General features: G+C 38.2%; 1 protein-coding gene across 3 annotated transcripts in view; it reads right to left on the reverse strand.

The window, feature by feature from the left end:
* ADGRV1 (adhesion G protein-coupled receptor V1) overlaps window positions 1-21,917 on the reverse strand; it is a 235,322-nt gene that overhangs the window by 48,640 nt on the left and 164,765 nt on the right. For all 3 annotated transcript variants that reach the window (XR_014939100.1, XM_085527985.1, XM_085527984.1), the window contains one exon: window positions 16,589-16,767. Coding sequence is in view for 2 of the 3 variants with exons in the window: in XM_085527985.1 (XP_085384111.1) it covers window positions 16,589-16,767 (179 nt within the window). In the remaining variant the exon portion in view is untranslated. The remainder of the gene's footprint in view (window positions 1-16,588; window positions 16,768-21,917) is intronic.

A 21,917-nucleotide genomic window follows, 5' to 3' on the forward strand; every position in this document is an offset into this window, starting at 1 on the left:
GCTACAGACAGGGACACCTCCCCTTGACCAGGTTGGTCAGTTGGTCACAGTCCCATCCAGCCTGGCCTTTAGTGCTTCCAGAGAGGAGGCATTCACAACATCACTGGGCAACCTCTTCTAGTGTCTCACTACTCTCAAAGTAGAGAACTTCTTCCTAATATCTAGTCTAAATCTACCCTGTTACAGTTTAAACCATTTCCCCTTGTCCAGTACAAAAAGTCCCTCCCCAGCTGTCCTGTAGGTCCCCTTCCACTGTCAGGTTGTCTTGGAGCCTTCCTTAGAGTCTTTGCTCTCTCACAGAGGAGGTAGATTGTCTCAACCTCTCTCACAGAGGTTGAGATTGCACTCAATCCCACTGTCCATGTTGCTTACAAAGATGTTAAATAACACTGTTTCCAAAGCTGATCCCTAAGAAACACCACCCATCATCAGTCTCCACTTGGACACTGAGTTGTTTACCGCAACTCTCTGAGGGTGACCACCCATTCCATTCCTTATCCAATAAATGATCGATCCATCAAATCCATTTTTTTCCATTTTGATGACCAGGATGTCCTGTGGGACAGTGTCATCACAATATCACAATATGACAGGCATGAAACAGTCTCAAGTATTACACTTTTTTCCTAAGTCTATGGAAAGCAGTCACGAGTTTCAGGTGTTACATGAGTTATAAAACTGCATCTAAACAATAGTGTTACGCAACTCTTCCTTTTTCTTCTTCTTCTTCTTTTTTTTTTTTTTTTTTTTTAATGTGTTAAGCATGGGCTATAAAGATTACAGTTTCCAATATTCAGTGTAGAAAAAAAACATGAATGAATAAAAATTATTTTTTACTTATTATTATTATTAATATTATTTAATGCCACCTCAAGTACAGTCTAAGAGACTCCAGCTGCCAGGACTGAGCATAGAAAATCAGGCATCTTAGTCTCCATGGATGCATTCAGATGTTTCAAATGTCATTTTCCAACCAACATATTCCAGTACTAGAAAAGGTATGGCACACCTGGGTAAAAATGAAAAAAAAAAAATAATAATCCAATCTTCATTCCCTCATCCTCCTTAGCAGGTGGCATCCAGGCTGTCATTGAAGAACTAGGGATTGCTGCTCAAGAGTGGATCTTTGTAGTGTCCAAAACATCTACCCCTGTCTGTAGTACTCCAGCTATGTACATTCAAGGCAACATCCAGAAAGAGGCAGACTGAGTTTCTGAGTCCAAAAAGTCCTTAGTGATAAAATAACATCAGATCTGACTCCCTCCATCATCTATAGTCTGTCAACATTTATTTAATACTAGTCAAATTCCAAATTGATCCAAATTGATCAGTTCCAAATTCCAAACACCACAGATCTATTTCATTTCGCAAAAATATCATCAATGTAATTTCCATCTAATACCATCATATTGTTTCACGTACTTTGAATTGGGAAAAAAAAACAAAAAAAAAACAAAAACAAAAACACAACTAAAAGCCACCATGTAAACCAACCCATCTTAATACCACATACATTCATCACAGAGACCAGACCTGATACAGGACAGGTATGTCTGCAGGATGCGCAGTTTTGGCTGGGGATACAATTATAACCAGTTTGTTATTCAACCTTTAACTTGAATTTATTTACCATGAATATGTGGGTTTTGAAGAGTCTTTTTAATTTAAAACATTTTTAGAAGTGACAAGAAGAAGACTCAATTCTGGTAGACCTAATGTAGCCAGTATCTGACATGTAACAGAGAGAATCAGTTTCCTTTAGAGCATCTCAGGCTGACCTGAAAGTTGACAAATCCGTATTTTTCTTTCCAGTGGCTTGGCTTACAGTGTTAAAATGAAACTTCTAAAGATGCAGTGACAATATATCTGTTCACAGTTTGATTACAGTGTTTATGAACAAATTAAACCAGCTAATTAGGTATATAAAAACACTGCTTTTTTAATGCTGCATTCATATAGTGATAGTAATATTTAAACAGTTCAAATAGAATGTATATAAATCCCAGATCAATCATAAACTTGTCTTTCTGTAATTTTAGGATGTCATAATTTCCAAATCAGCAGATGTGAATTCTTATGTCTATGCTGGTTCAGAAACTGAGAAGTGTTTGAGTATCTCTGCATGAAACACTAAACTTTGGCCACTATAAAAAGATACAAGTCACAATCAAATAATGTACTGCAGCTGCCTAACAATGTATAAAAAAGAGGCATTGTTTTCAGTTATTTTAGAAGTACTTAATGATGATAATAATAATTACGATAATAATGATAATTACATTGTTTTTCTAAAAGCTATAAATCACTTATCAAAGAGTGAAAATGCATGATTTGATTAAAAACAAACATCTGGCTTCCAGCACTGCCACACATAGCTGTGGATGACTTTGTAAAAATAAGACTCAAAAGGCCATGGCAGCTGTACTAAAGGTGAGCATTAATGGTCAGATGCACTCTGCACTGCAAACAGCTTTTTATTCATATAAACCTTGAAACCATAACATGTTTAAATGAAGTCACGTGGTTGGAGCAAATCAAACACTGGAAGGCAAATAAAGGTGGCATCATGACTCAGGAAAATAGACATTTATCCCTTTTCCATGATAAAAATGGGAATCTTCATGTGGGCATACTAAGCAAGGGCTTCTTCTCCAACTAGACTGACTTTTCTAGAGGATTGAGCAGGGAGGGATAAGCAATTTCACACTGATCAGCATAAATTACAGCAGCCTCAGGGTATTCCAAATTACAGTTGGCAGGCCAACTGAAATGCAGCATGGCTTTCATATTTTGATTACTCTCCAATATGCAAGGGTTTCTTTTAACATGACTCTCCTCATGGAAAATAGATTTTTTTTTTGTTTGTCCTGCAACAAGAGAGTAGCTCAAAATAACCAGGGGAGAGCTATCTGCTTATATTTGTGTATTTGTGTAAGGTAGCTCCAATAACTGGCCTGACTCTAAGGTGAAAGTAGCAGTAGTTTATAACTGAGTCAAAGGGTGCTGGCTGGAACTTTCACAGATGCCTGGCAGAGCCCACATCCTGCTAACATTGACTTTACAGCCTGTGGTTGACCAGTTCTCCCGCATTCTTTGGAAAATCCCTGCCACTTTTTTTTTAATGACCTGCAAACAAGCTGTATGATTAACCCACGTTGGCCAAATTACATGGACTGTGACAAAATATAAACTGAATCCTAATTTTAAAGTGCAGTGCAGAATTACAAAATAATTTCAATTCTGGATTTATTGGAAACATTTTTTGGATATGCGTGCATTTTATACTAGACATTTCTAATGAGACATTCAATTTATTAAGTTATATTTAAATGTGTACATCCTCTTATTAGAAACATTTTTCCTATTTCTTTCTGTAAAACAGCGTTGCCACTGGTGAGGTCCTAAACCCAAGCACTTTGCACTGTCTATGCATAAATCAGAGGGTTCATGGCCATGACAGGCATGATCAGAAGTCTTAAAAAAGCTGGCAGTCTGCTGAGGTTACATTTTGCAAAGAAGTTCCGTAACGTTGGTGGATTCAAGCCCTAAAGAACAATCTGTTACATGCACAGGATGTGTGAAGTTTCAGATGATAGACATAACAATTGCAAATATTACACTTCTCACTGCACGATATCTATCTGGAGCTATTTAAATGTCAGTTCCTGTTGCTTCTGGTTCTGAAAAAAAAAAAGAAAGAAAAAACCCAACAAAAAAAAAAAACCCTTCTGTAGTTTAAGAAGTAAATTTGCTAAAAGTAAGTAGGCTTTCTAACACTACAGTAAGCTATTTAGGAAAGCTAAAAAAATGCCAGGTAAAACAACTTAGAAATTTAACAGCACTCAGCAGCTGTTATAAAGTTTCTGACCCTCTTTTTATTTTAAACAGCACTTTTTGAGCTTCTACCACGAGTTAATGTCAGTTCTGTTACTGATAGGCAAACAAACAATGTTCTTTCTTGTGAGTGAACCACAAATGTTTCCTGATAATATTGATTTTAAAAAAATAAACGAAAAATACCAGCACAATGTTTGTCTCAGTTCTCACCTACTAAAAGAACAGCCTGAGAAACTCCAGCCCTTGAGTTCTGGATCAATTTACTCTGCTATTAAAAGAGGCTTCTGCAATATGTAGAGCTCTGTTTGTTTGGGGTTTTCAGGGAGGTTTTTTTTTTTCCTGCTTTGTAAACAGACATGCAGCTCTCAGTACAGCCTGTGCAGTACATGGTGCAGAACGGAAACTCGTGGTGTTACAGCTCAGGAGGAAGTACCAGTTGACTTCCTCATAAATAGTCTTAAAATCTAAATTTGTACTGCAGCACTGCACCCACCTTTGCCCAGCAGGAGCAGCAGATACGGGCTGAGCTGCTTGCACAGATTCCCAGTGCTGGGACACCCCTTAAAGACATGGAGCAGCAGCCCCAGTGCAAGCACTGAGTTGCCTTCCCCAAAGTACAACTTAGGCTGCAGCTATGATTTCATCTTACAGCCTTGTGCATCTTTGTACATTTGAAGATCCCTTTCACTGCATTGTACAAGTTCATCATAAATCCATGGCCATGATATTCCACCAGTTGTATCACGTCACCCCATACTAAGATGTGGTCTTGGTCCATAATGTAGAGAGGACAACTACTACATTTTGACATCAAAATTTGATGTTCCTGGCTCAATTTAATCTAATTACCCAAGGGATGGGTAGCCAGAACTGAAGTTAGGGGAAAAATACTTATCACTCTATAATTTCAGGAAAGCACTTGGCTGAGAGTGTAAAGAAAGTTGAAAACATTCAAAATTGAAAAAAAGAATAGAGGATGTTCTCTGGGACAGTTAGCATGGAGGACATGCTATTCCTTGTACATTAGTAGGAGAATGTTCTGCTATTGAATGTTGTCTGTTATACTGCCTGAAGTATAGCACAGCTAAATTTAACTCCTTTGACTCAGCACTGTATTTGGTGTCATCGCCTTATCAGAGTGATGGGGAAATATATGATCTCAGTGATCTCCTACTGTCCATATTGCTGCTGTGGGTATTGTTTGCTACAAGCAATATCTATCTCATGCAGATTAGTTCAGAGACAGGCCTATATGCTTTCTATCACATATAATCCAACATGTGAAAATTAGTTCTATTACTGAACTCAAGTTTCAAAGAAAATGCAAAATGCTGGGAAAAAAAATTCCCAGATTTGATGTAGTGATAATGTAGCAGTCAAATTCTGATGGTTTTTAATGTTTTTCTCTATACAGAAAATGATGAGGAAAGAAAGTGAAAGGAAGAGGAGAAGGGGGAGGGAAAAGAAAAAAAAAAAAAAGCATATGGAAAGTTAGACTGGTCTGGTTAAGAAATATAAATTCAGAAAAAGGAACTTACAGAAATTACAATACTTGTTCTTCCTTGTTTATGTTTGGGTAGGCTGTCCCAATAAGTTTTTTTTTAAAGACAGCCATACACCATGTGAATTGTTAATAGGAAATAAACAGCATGATCCAATCCTATAATCTTTATTTACATATAAAAAATCCACGTTCAGCAATGGAGGTACAAACACAGTACATTGGAAACAATGGGGAAAATCCATAAACAAAGAATGAAGAAGTGCCAAGATGCTATTTTGAAACAGCAAGGAACAAGATCTCCAGAAGGTTTGGTTTGAGTCAACAAGTGCAACAACAGCTTTGTCATTAAAGCAGACCTATTGCATAATAAAGCAAAAAACAATTTATTTATTTATTTTTCTCTACTGCTGCTGTTACTGTAGAATTAAACAGTTGGTAAAAGGGGAACAACAGAATGCCTGGGCATGGCTTTTTTATAATGACAAACCAAAATGGCATCTGTAGCTGTTTTAGAACATTTCAGTCTTTTTACAATACATGATATCACCTTCTAGAATAATGTTTCTGAACAATTTTATTCCTAGTTTTTTGTTGTTGTTGCTTGTTTGCTTGTTTCTTTGTTTTCCCCACTTTTCTTCTTCTCTTTGGATTTAAATCCTATGGAAGCACCAGTTACCCAAGGAGAAGCATCAACGCCCTGGCACAAGAACAGAGTTAGCACACTCAAGACTCCCTAGGCACTGGATGCCCTGTCATACCTTGGTAGATTGTTCTGGAGGACCCAGAACTCTAATAGTCCTCTGAATTTGATCAGGAAAATAAGCTGGTAGAAACCAGCTAGAAAATTTTTAGGTCAGGATTGTTGCTAACACTGCAATTTTTAAATTATACAAGGAATTAAATGACTGGTTTTATCATCTTGTTCCCATTTAAAGCTTCTTCCCCATCTGTATCACTCATTATCAATGGCTTTAAAATAATGAACTATAATTATGGTTGTTTTTCTGTTTTTTTTTACGTTTTGTCATGCTTAAGAAAATGTTCTCCTGGTACCAACTCATGGGGCAAAAATGCTTAATTAGAGTACTTTCTCTATCTTTTCTTTAAAGGAAAGGCTTTTAAATAAGTCTGACTTAAAAAGGAGATATTAGCATGTGCAAATTGTCAAATACATGTAAGGTTTAGGCCTACAGCCTTGCCATTGGCAGGAAATATGACAATCTCTAATACAATTCTGCTTTTTTCCTCTCTGCAACAGTATTTAGTACTTACTTTTAGTTTTAATATCAGCATGTTTTGTCCTCCCCTACAAACTTACCCATGGGTTGTATCATAATAAAAGCCCAGAAAAAGCATGTATTACAATAATTCCTTTTATGAACTTTCTATACTCTGTACAAGCCATACTGGCAATTAAATTTAAGGTTGCTAACAAAAATAAATCTGCTAATCTTTTCTCAGATGTATCTGAGTACAGTCTGTGAGACACACTCACATATTCTTGTGCTGTTACACATCAGAGACAAGAGTTTGTTTTCCTGAATTACTGCTCACTGTGCTGAGAACAGGTAGTGCCCATGCACTTCAACTAACTAAAATGTGAGCACAGAACTGACCCACTGTGAAACAGTGCTGTGGTAAAGTTCAAGAAAACAGCTTTTTTTCCTTACTCTTTTCAGGAAGATCAAATAGGAGAGGCTAGCTGTGTTTACTTATTATAAACAACATGTCAGTGTCAATGAAGCAGTTCCAGCCAGATGCTGGTATTGATCTCAGAATTCCTTTTTTTAGCATTTCCTGTTATATTCTAGCCTATCAGATGAAGGCTCTTCTAAGCTGCTAGAAAACAGGCAAACCAAGAACAAACCTTTTTTAGTAGCAGTAGGCGGCATCCTGCTAACTAAAGATCATAAAGTAGGAGGGCCTACACTGTTAATTTCTTACACAACCTGAAAGAAAGGACCAAGCTTTTAAAAGCTGTCAGTGGCAGTGATACAAATCTTCGTCCTACGATCACTCTGTCTTACACTGTCATCGCAAATGCAAATGCAGACTTCAAATAAGTTTTGCTCAGGTACAAAAGTGCCCTCCAGTTAAGCTGTGTGAAGATTCAAGCCCCAAGGACATATATGGGTGAAGCTTTCACCTGTAACAACCTCTCCTTGCAACCTTCTAAGCAATGTTGATTTCTCAGATTCTTACAAATGGTGAAAAATTTACCATCAAGAAGTAACATTTTTCTCAATTCACTTTTTAAAAATTTCATGAGTCAGAATTTTCCTTGTATTGCAAAGCTTTAGAATCAGAATGCAGGAATTTATGCACTAACATTTGCTTAGCATTAACAGTAAATATTTCCCAAGATATAAAAAGCACTAAGCCCTTTGTTCTCCCCTTCCTCAGCCCATCCCTGTGAGGGATAAATAAAAGGTAATGAAAGCCATTACATTTTACAGTGAATATTTGTCTAGTAATATGTATATATGGTACTGTCCCTACTGTAGTGCAACCTAGACATAACAAGAAGTAACTCATGTTCATCTGAAATATTTCTTATTCAGTATGAAAGAGCTCAGTATGCAGTGAATGATGAGAACACGGTCAGTGACAAATTACATGTTTTTCAACCCACTGCTTCAACAAGAAGCTCCTGCAGCATTTGTTTCTAAATCTAGATGTCTAATAATTCTGAACTGAACACTAGAAACAACAGTTTGCAGAAGATCCCACCAAGACGCTTTTCCAGTGAGCAGAGGAGAAAGGAAATGGAAACAGAAGTAGCTGGGATAACAGGACGCAGAACCCAACGAAAAAGGAACATGCAGGAGGCATTTCCATATCTGTACAGAATATGAAACAATGAACCGGCACCAGGTGCTAGGGATACACATCCATTCATCATGAAAACCTCTGACACATTTCTGACAGTCCAGCTAAAACTGCTGAGTTCTTTTCATGGATGTTGGCTTATTCTTGCCTTCCTGCCTGTAAAAAATCTGTTTCAAACACTCTGTTCTGAAGAACCAAGACTAAATTCAACACTTCTGAAGTAATATAGGGAGAGAGACAAAGGAAACTTAATCCAAATACCTGCCCAGGAATTAGCTCACTCAAACAAGATGCCTCTTATTGGGAGCAGCACCAGTACTTGTGATTAAGCAAGCGGAACTGCATGACAGAGAACAGCCAAGGAGCATTGTCCAGGTGTTGTGCCAGCAATGAAAGAGCCATGCATTGTGGAAATACTCATAGAAAGTTCCATTATTTTGTCTGTCAGGGTTAAACATTTGTGTAACAGCATGGCCCATGCTTAGAGAGAAAGCATGACTGCATTTGTGGCCAATTATGTTCTACAGGGTCCCCATTTTAAGTGAAAGCAGTAATTAGAAATTCTGGGAGCTGCAGCCCTTGGGAAACAAACAAACAAAAACAAGTAAAAGGGAGTAGTGGCTGGAAAGGTGATTCTGGGAGATTTTACCCTGGCAAAAGCATAAAAATAAATGATACTCACTGAGTAAGTAAGTACCTTACATAAACCATCAAGATTATATTTAGTCTTACTACTTTGTTTAAGTTAAGGCCTGTTTCCTATCCTTCCACCTATCCTAGTTAGTGACTTAAAACTTATTTAACAAATCTTGGATGGGCCTTACCACCCAAGCTTCCAGCCTCAGCAATATTTTTAAGTAAATATTTCTCACTGCTTACAACTGTTATGCATTTTGCATAACACTACATATACGAGTACGGAATAATCATTTTGCTAATTTCAAGCTTTCCCCTTCTTTGTTACACTCACAAATGATTTGAACTGTGGTGGCTTGCTAGTGTTTGTGCTCCACCACAAGAGTATCTTTGGAAGTATATGTGACTTTTGTGCACAGTCCAGTGCTTCATAAACCACTAATTAAAGCATTATCTAAGAGCGTTAGTTGTCTCCAGACTTCTGTTTTATCAGTAGTTTGGGCTAGATCCCAAGAGCAGATGACTCACTCAAAGAAACTGATTATTCAGAGAGCTTGTTTTGTTTGAAATTCAGGTCTGACTCTCTCACAAAGGTCATGAAGTGCCCTTGACTCACTGCTGCTTGAGGAAGCATATGCCTGGTACTGTAACTCATTTTCAGTGAAGTTTTTTCCTGACAAAATTGGCCATGGCTCTTAGATACTAATATGTGCCCTGTGCCGTGCCCAAGTATAAGAACTTGATTCAGAGAAACAGCAGTGTGAGTAACAAGAGGGATTATAACTCTTAGTCACAAAAAAAAAGTTCATCATTTCCAGTTTTCTGTAGTCTTTTGTTCCTGCCCTACGTGTGGCTGCAGAGCCCCAGATTTAATGACATTGCTGGAAAAATGTCTGTCTCATCCTGTTTTGCACATAACACAGCAGTAGTTATTATTAATTTTTCTTTCTTTCTTTTTGTTTTCCTTTTTTTTTTTTTTCCTTTCTTTCCTGAAAATGAATGCTTCTGTACACTTTCTTCAATATTTCTCGTAACCATGGCAGATGATACAAAGAAGATATCTTTGCAAGAAATGTAGCTTAACCTTTTTATGCTACTAGATCACAGAATCACAGAATGGCCTGGGTCTGGAAGGGACCTCAAGGATCATGAATCTCCAATCCCCCTGCCACAGGCAGGGCCACCAACCTCCCCATTTAATACTCGACCAGGCTGCCCAGGGGTTCATCCAACCTGGCCTTAAATACCTCCAGGGATGGGACAATGGTGTTACTGTCACTAGATGTTACCATTCACTATCACAGATATGAAATCAAGTTACTTCTACAATTCTAAAGCACCGTACATGATACATGTGGTTCCTCAGTACTCAGTCTGTTTGCCACAGGAAAGAGGAAAATGTATTTATCAGAGGGGACCTCCTGGCATAGAGGGGACCATTTCATGCCTTGAGCATAAAGGTCACACTAGAAAAGAGATGTTTCCAGAAGCTGGTGAGACTGAAGGATATGAAACAAAATAGTTTGTTTTAGTTCAAAAAGCTAGACTAAAACTTATCTAAAACTGTGCTTTGAAACCATCTCAAACAGTTTTTTTGCAAGGACACAGTGGGCAGGGAAATATTTGTTTATAAACTTTTATATCTGTATTCTATCATGTATTATCATTTCCCTTTTTCTCCATTTCAAAGCTTAGTTGTTTTCATTCTTGCTCTTGAGAAAAATAAAATAGGCCTTAGGTCTGTTTTGGGGAGTTCAGTTTCAATCAGAAGGTCTTGTGGGATTCAAACCTTAAAGTGGCAACACATTTATGCACAAAAGTACTTCTTATATGTATGAAAAAACATACCTTAATATAATGGCAGATAAGATTTTTCAAATCACCGAAGTGCATCAAAAGCTTAAATTCCACTTCCTTGTGATTCTGGCCAATTTTACAGTGGTACATTTACTTCTTTTTCTGGAATACTATGCCTCTGGACAGTCTCTTGAGTAGAGGCCCAATGAATGTGGCATAATTAACCTTCAAACTCAGATTTGTGAACAAAAACTGATATAGTTAGTTAAATAAATCTGGCCTTTAATCTCAGAAACAGATGAGTTAGGGCAGAACCCTGCAATTGTTGATTTCAAGACTTTACATAGTCTTGAAATCTGTACTCCTATGCAAGCGTAAACAATTAAATTTTCAGGGTTACATGAGAGATAAGAAAGTGACATTTTTTGTCAAGGATGCCCAGAAAGTCCTTTTGCTTGCTTCTTTGTTTTTTAAAATTTAAGAGTTATAAAGCACCATGAACCCAAACTCAGCTTCCTGCATAAAAAAATGTCTGAACTGTTACATGTCCATGACAAGAGCGTGTCCAGCAGGTCAAAGGAGGTGATCCTCCCCCTCTACTCTGCCCTGGTGAGGCCTCATCTGGAATACTGTGTCCAGTTCTGGGCTCCCCAGTACAAAAAAGACAGGGATCTCTTGGAAAGAGTCCAGCAGAGGGCCACAAAGATGGTGAAGGGCCTGGAGCATCTCCCCTATGAACAGAGACTTAGGGAACTGTGTCTGTTTAGCCTTGAGAAAAGAAGGCTGAGAGGGGATTTGATCCAGGTTTATAAATACCTGAGGTGTGGGAGCCATAGTGGTGAGTCTGGTCTCTTTTCAGTAGTGCGTGGGGATAGGACTAGGGGTAATGGGATGAAAGTACAGCATAGGAAGTTCTGCACGACTGTGCGGAAGAACTTCTTTACAGTGAGGGTGACGGAGCACTGGAACAGGCTGCCCAGGGAGGTGGTGGAGTCTCCTTCTCTGGTTATATTCAAGACCTGCCTGGACGCCTACCTGTGTGACGTGGTGTAGGGAGCCTGCTTTGGCAGGGGGGTTGGACTCGATGATCTCTAGAGGTCCCTTCCAACCCCTACAATTCTGTGATTCTGTGATGTCTCAAGTTATTCAACAGTTTCAGGTTTTTCAACTGTACTAACTATAATGGCTTTGAGAACTATCTGCAGCTTGTAAATCCCCCATAAGGCAATCTGAGGTACATACTAAGCGGATAAGACTAACATTTCTCTTCACAGTAACCACCAGGAAATGGGATAAAGTCAGGACCCCTGGTTTGGGTAATACTTCAGATCTCCTCACTATACATTCTGTCTCTCTTTGCAAACGTGTTTCAATTTGCCTTCATATGTTTTTCACCATACCAGGTGAACTGCATTTGTATTTCATGAGAGCTGTTACAAACAAACTTCACAGCTTAAACAAATCGTTAAAATTAAGTTAATGTTGAGAAACATAGCTAATTTTAGAAATGAGGGCATGATAGGCTAGTGATATATTCAAGGACAATAACAAGTATTGAGTTTTCTGAAATTTGAGAACCACATAAAGCTTAGGGATTTGACTTTCAGCTGAACTCTTGTCTTTTTTCTGAATGCATCTGGATATGGAGAAAAGTGAACTCAATCAGGGATGGAGGTGTGGATCTAATAAACATGTACATATGGATCCCTATGGGAAAATAGGTACAGGAGGAGCAGGTGGACCTCAAATTGGCTTTGAAGTTGATCCTAGTTTTAATTCATAGTGCCAAACTACAGGCAGAAGAGGAGTTTACTCATATTTTCTCCCATAGTAAGTGAGACCACTAGTACTGTCTGTGTACACATATTTCAGAGAAGGTAGGTGTCTGACAGGTGAAATGGCATAAAGCAACAAAATATTTCATTATTTAATCTGCTCCTGATGCTTTATTTAATAGCAAATAACATATTTTTGCTGCTTCAAGTTTTCATTACTCCAACTTCTCAAAAGGAGAGGGGTGATAAAGGTGTGAGAGGGTATTAAAAAACTCCTGCGTGGAAATACAGATCCTGGGTTTTGCCAGATTATTTGGGTCTTGGCTTCTATCCTTGTATTACAACACAAAATTGCAGTGAATTTCAGTGTAATAAGTGGCAAAAAGGAATACTTTCTAAAAACTGTGTGTACCTAACTGGTAGGATTTATGTACGTAGACAATATTTTAGACAGAGATTGCAGAAAGTTCAAGCACGGACTGAAAAAATTATCTGTACAACATAAGTACTCAGAAATACAGAAGGGTGACATGCTTTTTTTAGGAGTGATATTAAACCGCCTAGTTCAGAGCTTAATTCAAAATTCAGTTACTAGACAGCTGAAAAGATCTGACACCTTTCTCAGTAATCTGCACCTTATCACAAAAAACATTAATGACTCAGCCATCAGAGCAATTTTAAGCAAGTATGAGCTTATTATTATGAGTAGACACCAAAGTAGACAACATACTTGAAATTTTAGATTAGAGAATTCATTTACAGACATTGACAAACCTTGTTGTATGAGAACTTACAGAAGTCTAAAACAGAGCAGATGGTAAATGTGTTTGAGGGCTCATTCATTTCTCTTGCACTGGAAAACAAGTAGGTTGCAGAGAACATCCTTGCTTTGAAGTTTCATGGCATGATTGAGCAAATAGGTGTTACATGCAGAAGTTATGCAGAGGAAGCAGTTACAGTTACAGACACCTCAATCTGCAACAGCTTGTCATTCTTTTTAAAAGTTATGAGAATTAACACATGATTTTAAGAAGGTATTGAATCTTACTAACTTCTATGGAAAACTATTGCATCAAAATTTCATACAACCTCCTTAGTTTCCTTCATAGATATCCAGCTAGACTGCCCCTTATTCAAACCCACTGAAGGCAATTGCCCGTCTCTCTCCAGAGTGGTCTTATTTCATTTCATTTATGCTATCATTCCTTTCATCAACCTTTTTTTTTTTTTTTTTTCTGTTTTGTTTTGTTCTGTTCTATTCAAACAACCTTTTGCTTATCCATATTTTCACAACAAATTCTTAACTATTTTTCTGACTTTTTTTTTAAGGAATTCTATTGTTAATTCTCCAGTCCCATCCCTGTGACCTGGCACTGCTCAGCTTTGGTAGGTCTCTGACCACAAACCTCTTCTTAGTGCCCTGGGGTAGGGAAGAACTGCTGGACAGCTATCTTCAACTGCCTGCACAGGAGTGGGAAAAAGGTGAGTCTGGGCAAGAGAGTGAGTTCTGGGCACCAGGAGTTGAGCAGAGAAGGTCTTGGAGTCCACAGTATTGTTTTGCTCTGCAAACTCCACTCTAAAACTGTTCAAATGCCAGTGAACTGGTAGCTGCTGAGCAACAGGAAATTAGCACAGGGGAAAAAAAAAAAAGAGCCCTTTCTTGGCAGTTAATACATCACTGAACTGTGATCCAAAAACATCATGCTACTTGGTGGTATCATGGTATGGAAAACTTTCCCTTCATCATAACAAGTTTTCATAATGCCAAACAGTGCAGTGTTCATACCATACATAAATGCAGTCAGTTATGAGGGATATTATATAATCACAAGAAAGACAGAAGATATTATGATGGATAATAACCATCTGTATACTAAAACTATCACCATGATGGTCTGTTAGGTTTATTCTGTTACATGCTCTGGTAGTTATAAAATTCTGTACAAAATATATTTGTATATATCTAAAGTTATCATAATGAACGGAAGACCATTTCCTAACAGCTGTTTTGGAACATAAAATCTAATAGAACCCAAACCTTTTTATTACATACAAACATAAGATTTATCAGCATAAGTTTCAGCTTTTAATTTCAGCTATTAATTGTGCCTATGACACGCAGGTCAGGAAGAAAACAGTCATCCAGACACCACAGCAATGCAAAAATGGCTCTCCTGAGAGATCAATTATATAGGCTAGAGATATGATAGCAGGCTGTACTGATTTTTTTTTTTTTTTTTTAATTTTAACCTGTCTTCCACCCCTTACATGAAATGAGCTTCTTAGTAGTAAACCATTGTTTTCACACTATACCACTATACCTGATGCTGATTCTGAAGTTATTTTGCAATGACCTTGACTGTGGAAATCTGTGTGTTACTTTTTCCACTACCACATCTGATTCCGAGAAAAGAAACTAAGTGATGCAGTTCAATCCTCTTTCCTAGATCCTGGCTTTGAAAGTCCTCTTTGTATAATTATGAGGAACTTTTTGATTACTCTCTAAGCTAGGATTCAGCACGAGTGCTATTTATTAAAATCCTTGCAGTTTTCTCCTTACAGTGCTCATCCTTACTGAGCTGGACTGAGTTGCGGACTCACTAAGCTTAGGATGATTTCTGGCATTTGGCCACTTTAATAAGATGCTGGAAAAGTTATATATTTAGTTTGGGCTAGTGATCTGGAATTACTAATTTTCCACTACCTGATAATTTTGTCAAAACTTAGGGATTTTTTTAATAGACATCAAAAACAAAAAAAGCAGCTGTAAAATCATATTTCACCACATAATGATACTGTCTGTCTGACTGCAATCAAAAGACTTGATTAAACACACTTCTTGTGTTTTCCAAGTACAGAGGAGCATTCTACTGGGAAGAAAAGTTTAATACTATTGTTTGCCATGTTTGGAGAAGAAACATCTGCATGTATGGCATTGTACAGAGCTGATGTAGCACTCAGTCAAGTTGCATTAATATCATAAATGGTCTGCCAGTTTGGACCTCCCAGTTGAGAACTGGTATATTTTATGGTGGTGGTAAACCTGGGCTTCCAGTACTCAGTGTAGCTCACTGAGATATAAATGAGCTTATCCCTGCAAGATAAAACACTTGTACAAGTACATATGTACATGCAGAAGACAATCACATACATATGCACATACATATATTCACAGACACAGATAATGAATTCCAGTATCTACTTTTCAAGTAATTTCCCTTCTGTGGCAAATAAAACAAAATAGTTTCAGTTGCACTGAATTTCACTGGGTTAAAATGGTATGATGTACACTGTATCTTACACCTTCGTGGAAGACGGATGAATGCTCTCCTGTTTTAAGTCTTCTCTGCAAGCACTTTCATAAGAAGTTTTTGTATAGCAATTTGTACATCCTTATATTAAATAGAGGTTGTATGTTTAATTTTTGCTGTATGAGGACAGCTATTATCATAGATTAACTGTGACAGAAAAGATGTCAGAGTCAAAGAGGCAGAAAGGATAACAAAAATATTTATCTATCTATTTTTCTACTTAAATTTCTGAAGTCATGCACAGGTGTATTATTATTTTTAAAAGTAGCACAGTTTTCTGAGATTACATATAACTTTGAAAGGGCTCAGTTAATTGCTGGCATTATAGCAGTGTTCAAACTAAGAACAGTTTGGAATGCAGTGTGTTCAATATTCCAAAAGAAACAGTAAAGAAAGTATGTTTGACATGTTAATGTAGTAACATCGATTATCAGAAAATATTATTAATAACCGAAGAAAGGAGGTTTGAAAGTTTCTTTATGTGTCTTTGATATATATATTTTTTAATTTATTAATAAATAATATAATTAAATGGAAAAAACACATATTGTTCAGCTCATTTCTGCAGTAGTGGCCATTTCTGTCCTTCATGTTGAATCTGCACAATCTCAGAAAAGAATAAATAATTTACCCACAAGACAGACATGCCAGAGTTGGCTTCACCAGTGCTCAAACCACGATGGAACTGTGGAGAAAGTGGAGTAAACAAAGCCCAATCGTACAGAATGTGCAGCACTGTGTATAGATGATATGCTTGCTTCGTCTCTATTAGCCAAGGAAATCCCCTGCCCATTACTGCACTTGGCCATATGCACATCCCCTTGTCTGCAGGCAAGTAAATTAAAAATAAAACATAGAAGCACAATTGCTAGCTGAGGGATATTTGAAGAGAAACTTACAGATCACTGTAGACCAGGCCATAAATCTGTGCTGTGCTGTGATGATAGATGCCTCTCAGGATAATTAAAAGCAGGATGACAATAAAAGCTGGAAGCCCCCAGCTCAAAAGGAAGTAAAGTAGATAGCGCCGCTCTGTGTGTTCATCATTCATCACCAGTACATACCAGAAATTAACAGCCTGAAGAATAATGCAGAATATTAATGAATATATTTAGTGGATGTTTAGCTATCACCCCCAGAAAAACAAATTACTCCAAATATAATAATACACTATAAGCTCTACTGTGTGTGTAAATATAAACATTTTTCAGTACAAATAGTTTGTTCTGGTTTTCTTCTCCTAAGTAATTGAAAGAGAATGGTTATAAAAGTGAATTATGTAATTTTTAGATTTGCAATCAGACTACTGAAGACAAGAAGACACTCTGTTTAGTAGAAAACATTATTTATGCAGTGCAAAGGATACTTTTTTCTTGGATTTCCACACTCTCATACCAAAGACTGTCACATAATATTGCTAATTCTGATCTGTATTAAAGGTTTTAAAGAAATTGTTCAGCTGTATTTATCTTGCTGAAAATGCACCTTTAACTTTTCAACATGGTATGAATGGCTCAGTGTGGTGGTATGAATGTAAGAATATAATTACAAGCAAAAGTTTAACTTAACAGCATATAACAGCACACATTCACATCAGAGGCCCTTAGAGTCATTATCCAAGGTCTTTGTGCATGTGATATCTTGTTGATACTTTCTTGTTATCTTCTTAGTTTGTCTACCAAAAATATTTGATCTGTTAGCTAAATAAATTGTGTCTGCCAAAGTGGTATGACTCTTTTACAGAATCACAGAATCACAGAATGACCCGAGTTGGAAGGGACCTCAAGTATCATGTAATTCCAACCGCCCTGCCTAGCAGGGCCACCAAACATACACCTTTACTAGATCAGGTTGCCCAGGGCCCTGTCCAACCTGGTCCTGAACACCTCCAAGGACGGGGCATCCACAACCTCCCTGGGCAGCCTGTTCCAGGACCTAACCACTCTTCTAGTAAAGAACTTTCCCCTAACATCCAACCTAAATCTTCCCTCCTTCAACTTAAAACCATTTCCCCATGTCCTGCTATTGTCAGCCCTTTCAAAGAGTTTACTCCCCTCCTGGGTGTAAGTTCCCTTCAGGTATTGAAAGGCTGCAATGAGGTCACCCCGCAACCTTCTCTTCTCCAGGCTGAACAAGCCCAACTCCCTCAGCCTGTCCTCGTAGGGGAGGTGCTCCAGCCCCCTGATCATCTTCATGGCCCTCCTCTAGACCCTTTCCAAAATCTCAAGGTCTTTTTTGTACTGAGGGCTCCACACCTGGACACAGTACTCCAGATGGGGCCTCACATGAGCTGAGAGGGACGATCACCTCCCTATCCCTGCTGACCACCCCTCTCCTGATGGAGCCCAGGATCCCATTTGCTTTCTGGGCTGCCAGAGCGCACTGCTGGTTCATGTTGAGTCTTTCATCCATCAGGACCCCCAGGTCCTTCTCTGCTGAGCTGCTCTAAAGGACCACTCCTCCCAGCCTGTACAGGTGCCTGCGGTTCTTCCAGCCCAAGTGCAAAACCTTGCACTTTGCTGTGTTGAACCTCATTAGGTTCACCCGAGCCCAGCTTTCCGGCCTGTCAAAGTCCTTCTGAATGGCATCCTTTCCTTCCACAGTATCGACTGCACCACTCAGCTTGGTGACGTCAGCAAACTTGCTGAGGGTGCACTCAGTTCCCTCATCGATGTCATTAATAAAGATGTTAAAGAGCACCGGTCCCAAGACAGACCCTTGAGGGACACCACTCATAACCGGCCTCCACCTGGACATAGAGCCATTGACCACCACCCTCTGTCTGCGGCCTTTCAACCAATTGCTTATCCATTGAGTTGTCCACCCATCAAACCCACTTCCCTCCAATTTGGAGATGAGGATGTGGTGGGGGACCATGTCAAAGGCCTTGCTCAGGTCCAGGTAAATGCCATTGGTTGCCTACCCTTCGTCCACCAATGCCATCACTCCATCATAGAAGGCCACAAGATTAGTTAAGCATGACCTTCCCCTGGTGAAGCCATGCTGGCTGTCTCGGATCACATGCTCATTCTTTATGTGATCGAGCATGTTGTCCAGGAGGATCTGTTCCATAATCTTCCCAGGCACGGAGGTAAGACTCACCGGCCTGTAGTTCCCTGGGTCCTCCCTGCTCCCCTTCTTGTATATGGGAGTGACATGGCCCTTTCTCCAATTGTCCTGGACCTCACCTGACAGCCACGACTTCTCAAATATGATGGAGAGTGGCTTGGCAACCACCCCAGCCAGCTCCTTTAGGACCCTGGGATGCACGCCATCTAGCCCCATCGACTTGTACCTTGTGTACTTGTGTCTAAGGAGGCACTCTCAGACTTGCTCTACCCTTACGGTGGTGAGGGATTTACCTCCTTAGTCCCCACATAGAGGTTTGGGGATGCAGGGCTTAGGGATGTGAAAAAGACTAGAATCCTGGCCACCAGTGAAGACCGAGGTGTTTCATTCTACTTTTGAGAAAGACTATTGTGGGAGTTTCATTAGAGGAATCTTACAAGTTTTAATTACTTTTGATAACTTTTTCTGACTTCCTACCTGCTCTCTACCTGGAAGTAACTCCTGGTGTCTAAAGGAATAGCCCACTTAGCTTTGTTGCTGCTTTATACTTGGACAGGAAATACTTAACCCATCTGTACAGAGTACTGAACCGAGGAAGAAAACTCTTCTTGAGCAATAATAGAAATTTGGAGGTTGTATGAAGGGAATAGAATGATAAAAAGAAATGGCTATATATGGAGTGCTGCTTCCAGTTCTGGGCACCTCAGAGCAAGAGAGACCTGGATATAATGGAATAAACCCAACAGAGGACCAAGAAGTTGATCAGGGACCTGTAGTACTTCTCCTGTGAGGAAGAGCCTTATAGCTGAGATAAGTAAAGGATTATTTTTGACTTTTTCTATCTAGAGGATATCTGCTTCAACCTTTACATTCTCTTTACAATCAAAGGATAAGAGACAGACATCTTCAGGCACACAGTGATCCTTACCCAATCATATTCATACCTTTCTACTCAATACAGAGGTATTTCACATAATAATGTTGATTTATATTCTTAACTTGCAGCTGTCTATTGCGAGGATGTGTGAAATCTATATTCAGTGACAAGAAAATTGCAAAGTGATTATCTGTGAAATTTTGTGGATTCCCCTCAGCCAACAGGTAGTGTATGGAGACTGAATTTTTACAAATACTAAATTACTGGTTTGTGGATCGTTTAAGTAAATCTCAGAAGTTATATTTTAATATGTTTTAATTCCTGTGATTTAGATAGCATCAATATAAAATACTTTCATGAGTCATAAACAACATTATATTTGCTAACAACATGCTTTCAAAAAAAAAAAAACATAAGTTCAGCAAACATTTTCGAATACTCCCTTAGAGAATGACATTTTATGTCTGGTGCAGGCAATTATATTAAATATACAGCCATTATTATGAAACTTATTTTTTTCTTCGATGATTGGTGTTATGTGAGCAAAGGCAAATTGGTTATCCTTGAAAGAATATCGGAAAATCCTATTATACACTCAGAATTTTCCTATATAACTTAAAAAAAAAAATTGGAAAAACCATTAATTCCATTATTGGACTTTCACAAGAAGAAAATGCCTAACAGATGAAAATTTGGGAAAAATATCCACAGTTGGTGAAAATATTTTTCCCACTTATTAGTTGTACTCTTAAAATTTTCTCTCCTTTTCATGGGATTGAGAACTGATTCAGTATTTTATTAGACATCTTCTTACAATGTACATTCTTTCTTCTCAAAGGAAATGGTTAAGTGAATGTCAGCTGTGCAGTGAAACATGGAAAAAAAAATGAGGAAACGTGCTTCTATAGTCCTGACTAGGCCACACTTCACTCTGGGCATTTCCAGGTAGCAAATCCTTGAACTTGTTTATGCAGTTATGCTCAGGGATTGTTAGTTCTACTGTTTCTGACTATCCAGAGAAAATTAGTCTCAACCATGCAACAGGGATTTCTTTCCAAGAAACTGTACTTCATGTCCTTGTTCTGTGTTTATTTAGTCATATTTACCTATCACCTTATCTCATCTGTCATAAAAGAAGACTTTAACATCAGTACATCTGTAAAGATGTAAGGGAGTGTGGTTACTTCACCATTTCCTGTGCAGGGAACCTTCTGTCTTCATAATTATATGTTTTCTTTAACCCCTTCAGAAATTAAATCGGTGAAATGCAAATATTTGTACTAATTTTAAGAACTCCTTTCCTGTTACCATGCTGCAACAATAGCCAGTCCTAGAGAAGAATAAAATGTACAGCACATTTCTCAGCTGCTCAAGTGGAAGAACAAGTGCACAAGTATCTATTGTTCTGAGGTAGAAAACAAAACACCTACAAAGACTAATAACGCTCCAGTGAGACTATGTGAAGTTTAGTAAAGCTTCTTTGCTTTTTTAATGAGGCAATCAATTACCTGCCAGAGGATGGAACACTTTTAATTTCTTTATCAATTCATCTGTTTTAAGCAATATTTGTGGATTTCAGGTAAACACCAGCTGAAAAATACTTTAAGGGAACTATTTCCTAGACCGATGGAAAATATTTTCCTCTATTTGTTTTATGAATGGCTGCAATACATTTATTAAGCAAATAGTTAAAGTTGCCATTAAATCCACAAAGAAGGATCCACATGTGCCATTCATGACCATTCATTCTGGTTTTCTTATAGAACTGCTGCTCTCTCTGCTGACTTACTCCAGTCTAGCAATGGATCAAAACAGGACAAAAGTCTTCTTTTTAACCTAATTTTTCTCCATTTCAGAATTAGTAGTCGAAGACTATACAAGTTTCATTTTCTCCTCAAAAGACAGTTTATTTCCATTCTGGCAATTTAGCTATTTTTCTAACAACTTAGGACATGCTAAAAGAAGAGACTTATGTTTCTTGAGTAATGGTTATCACATGAAGATTTACAGAATACAGAGGTATCCCTGGTGTGTGCTCATGATAAAAGCACAGAGTGCACTTAAAAATATAGACTTATGCACACCTTTATATGGGACATGTGTAAGAATGCTCAATTTCAGCATGAGTATGAAGCAGATATTTCAGATATTTCAGCCTCATCCTTTACACATTGGGTAATGACATTAAATTTCTTCAATCTACAGAAATCCACTCATAAAAGCCAACGTGACAATACAATACAAAGGAAACCGTCAGATAAGCTTGTGGAAAGGATGATTTG

This window comes from Coturnix japonica, chromosome Z (assembly GCF_054131305.1).
Source record: "Coturnix japonica strain WE chromosome Z, WE-NBRP24, whole genome shotgun sequence".
Classification (NCBI taxonomy): Eukaryota; Metazoa; Chordata; class Aves; order Galliformes; family Phasianidae; genus Coturnix; species Coturnix japonica.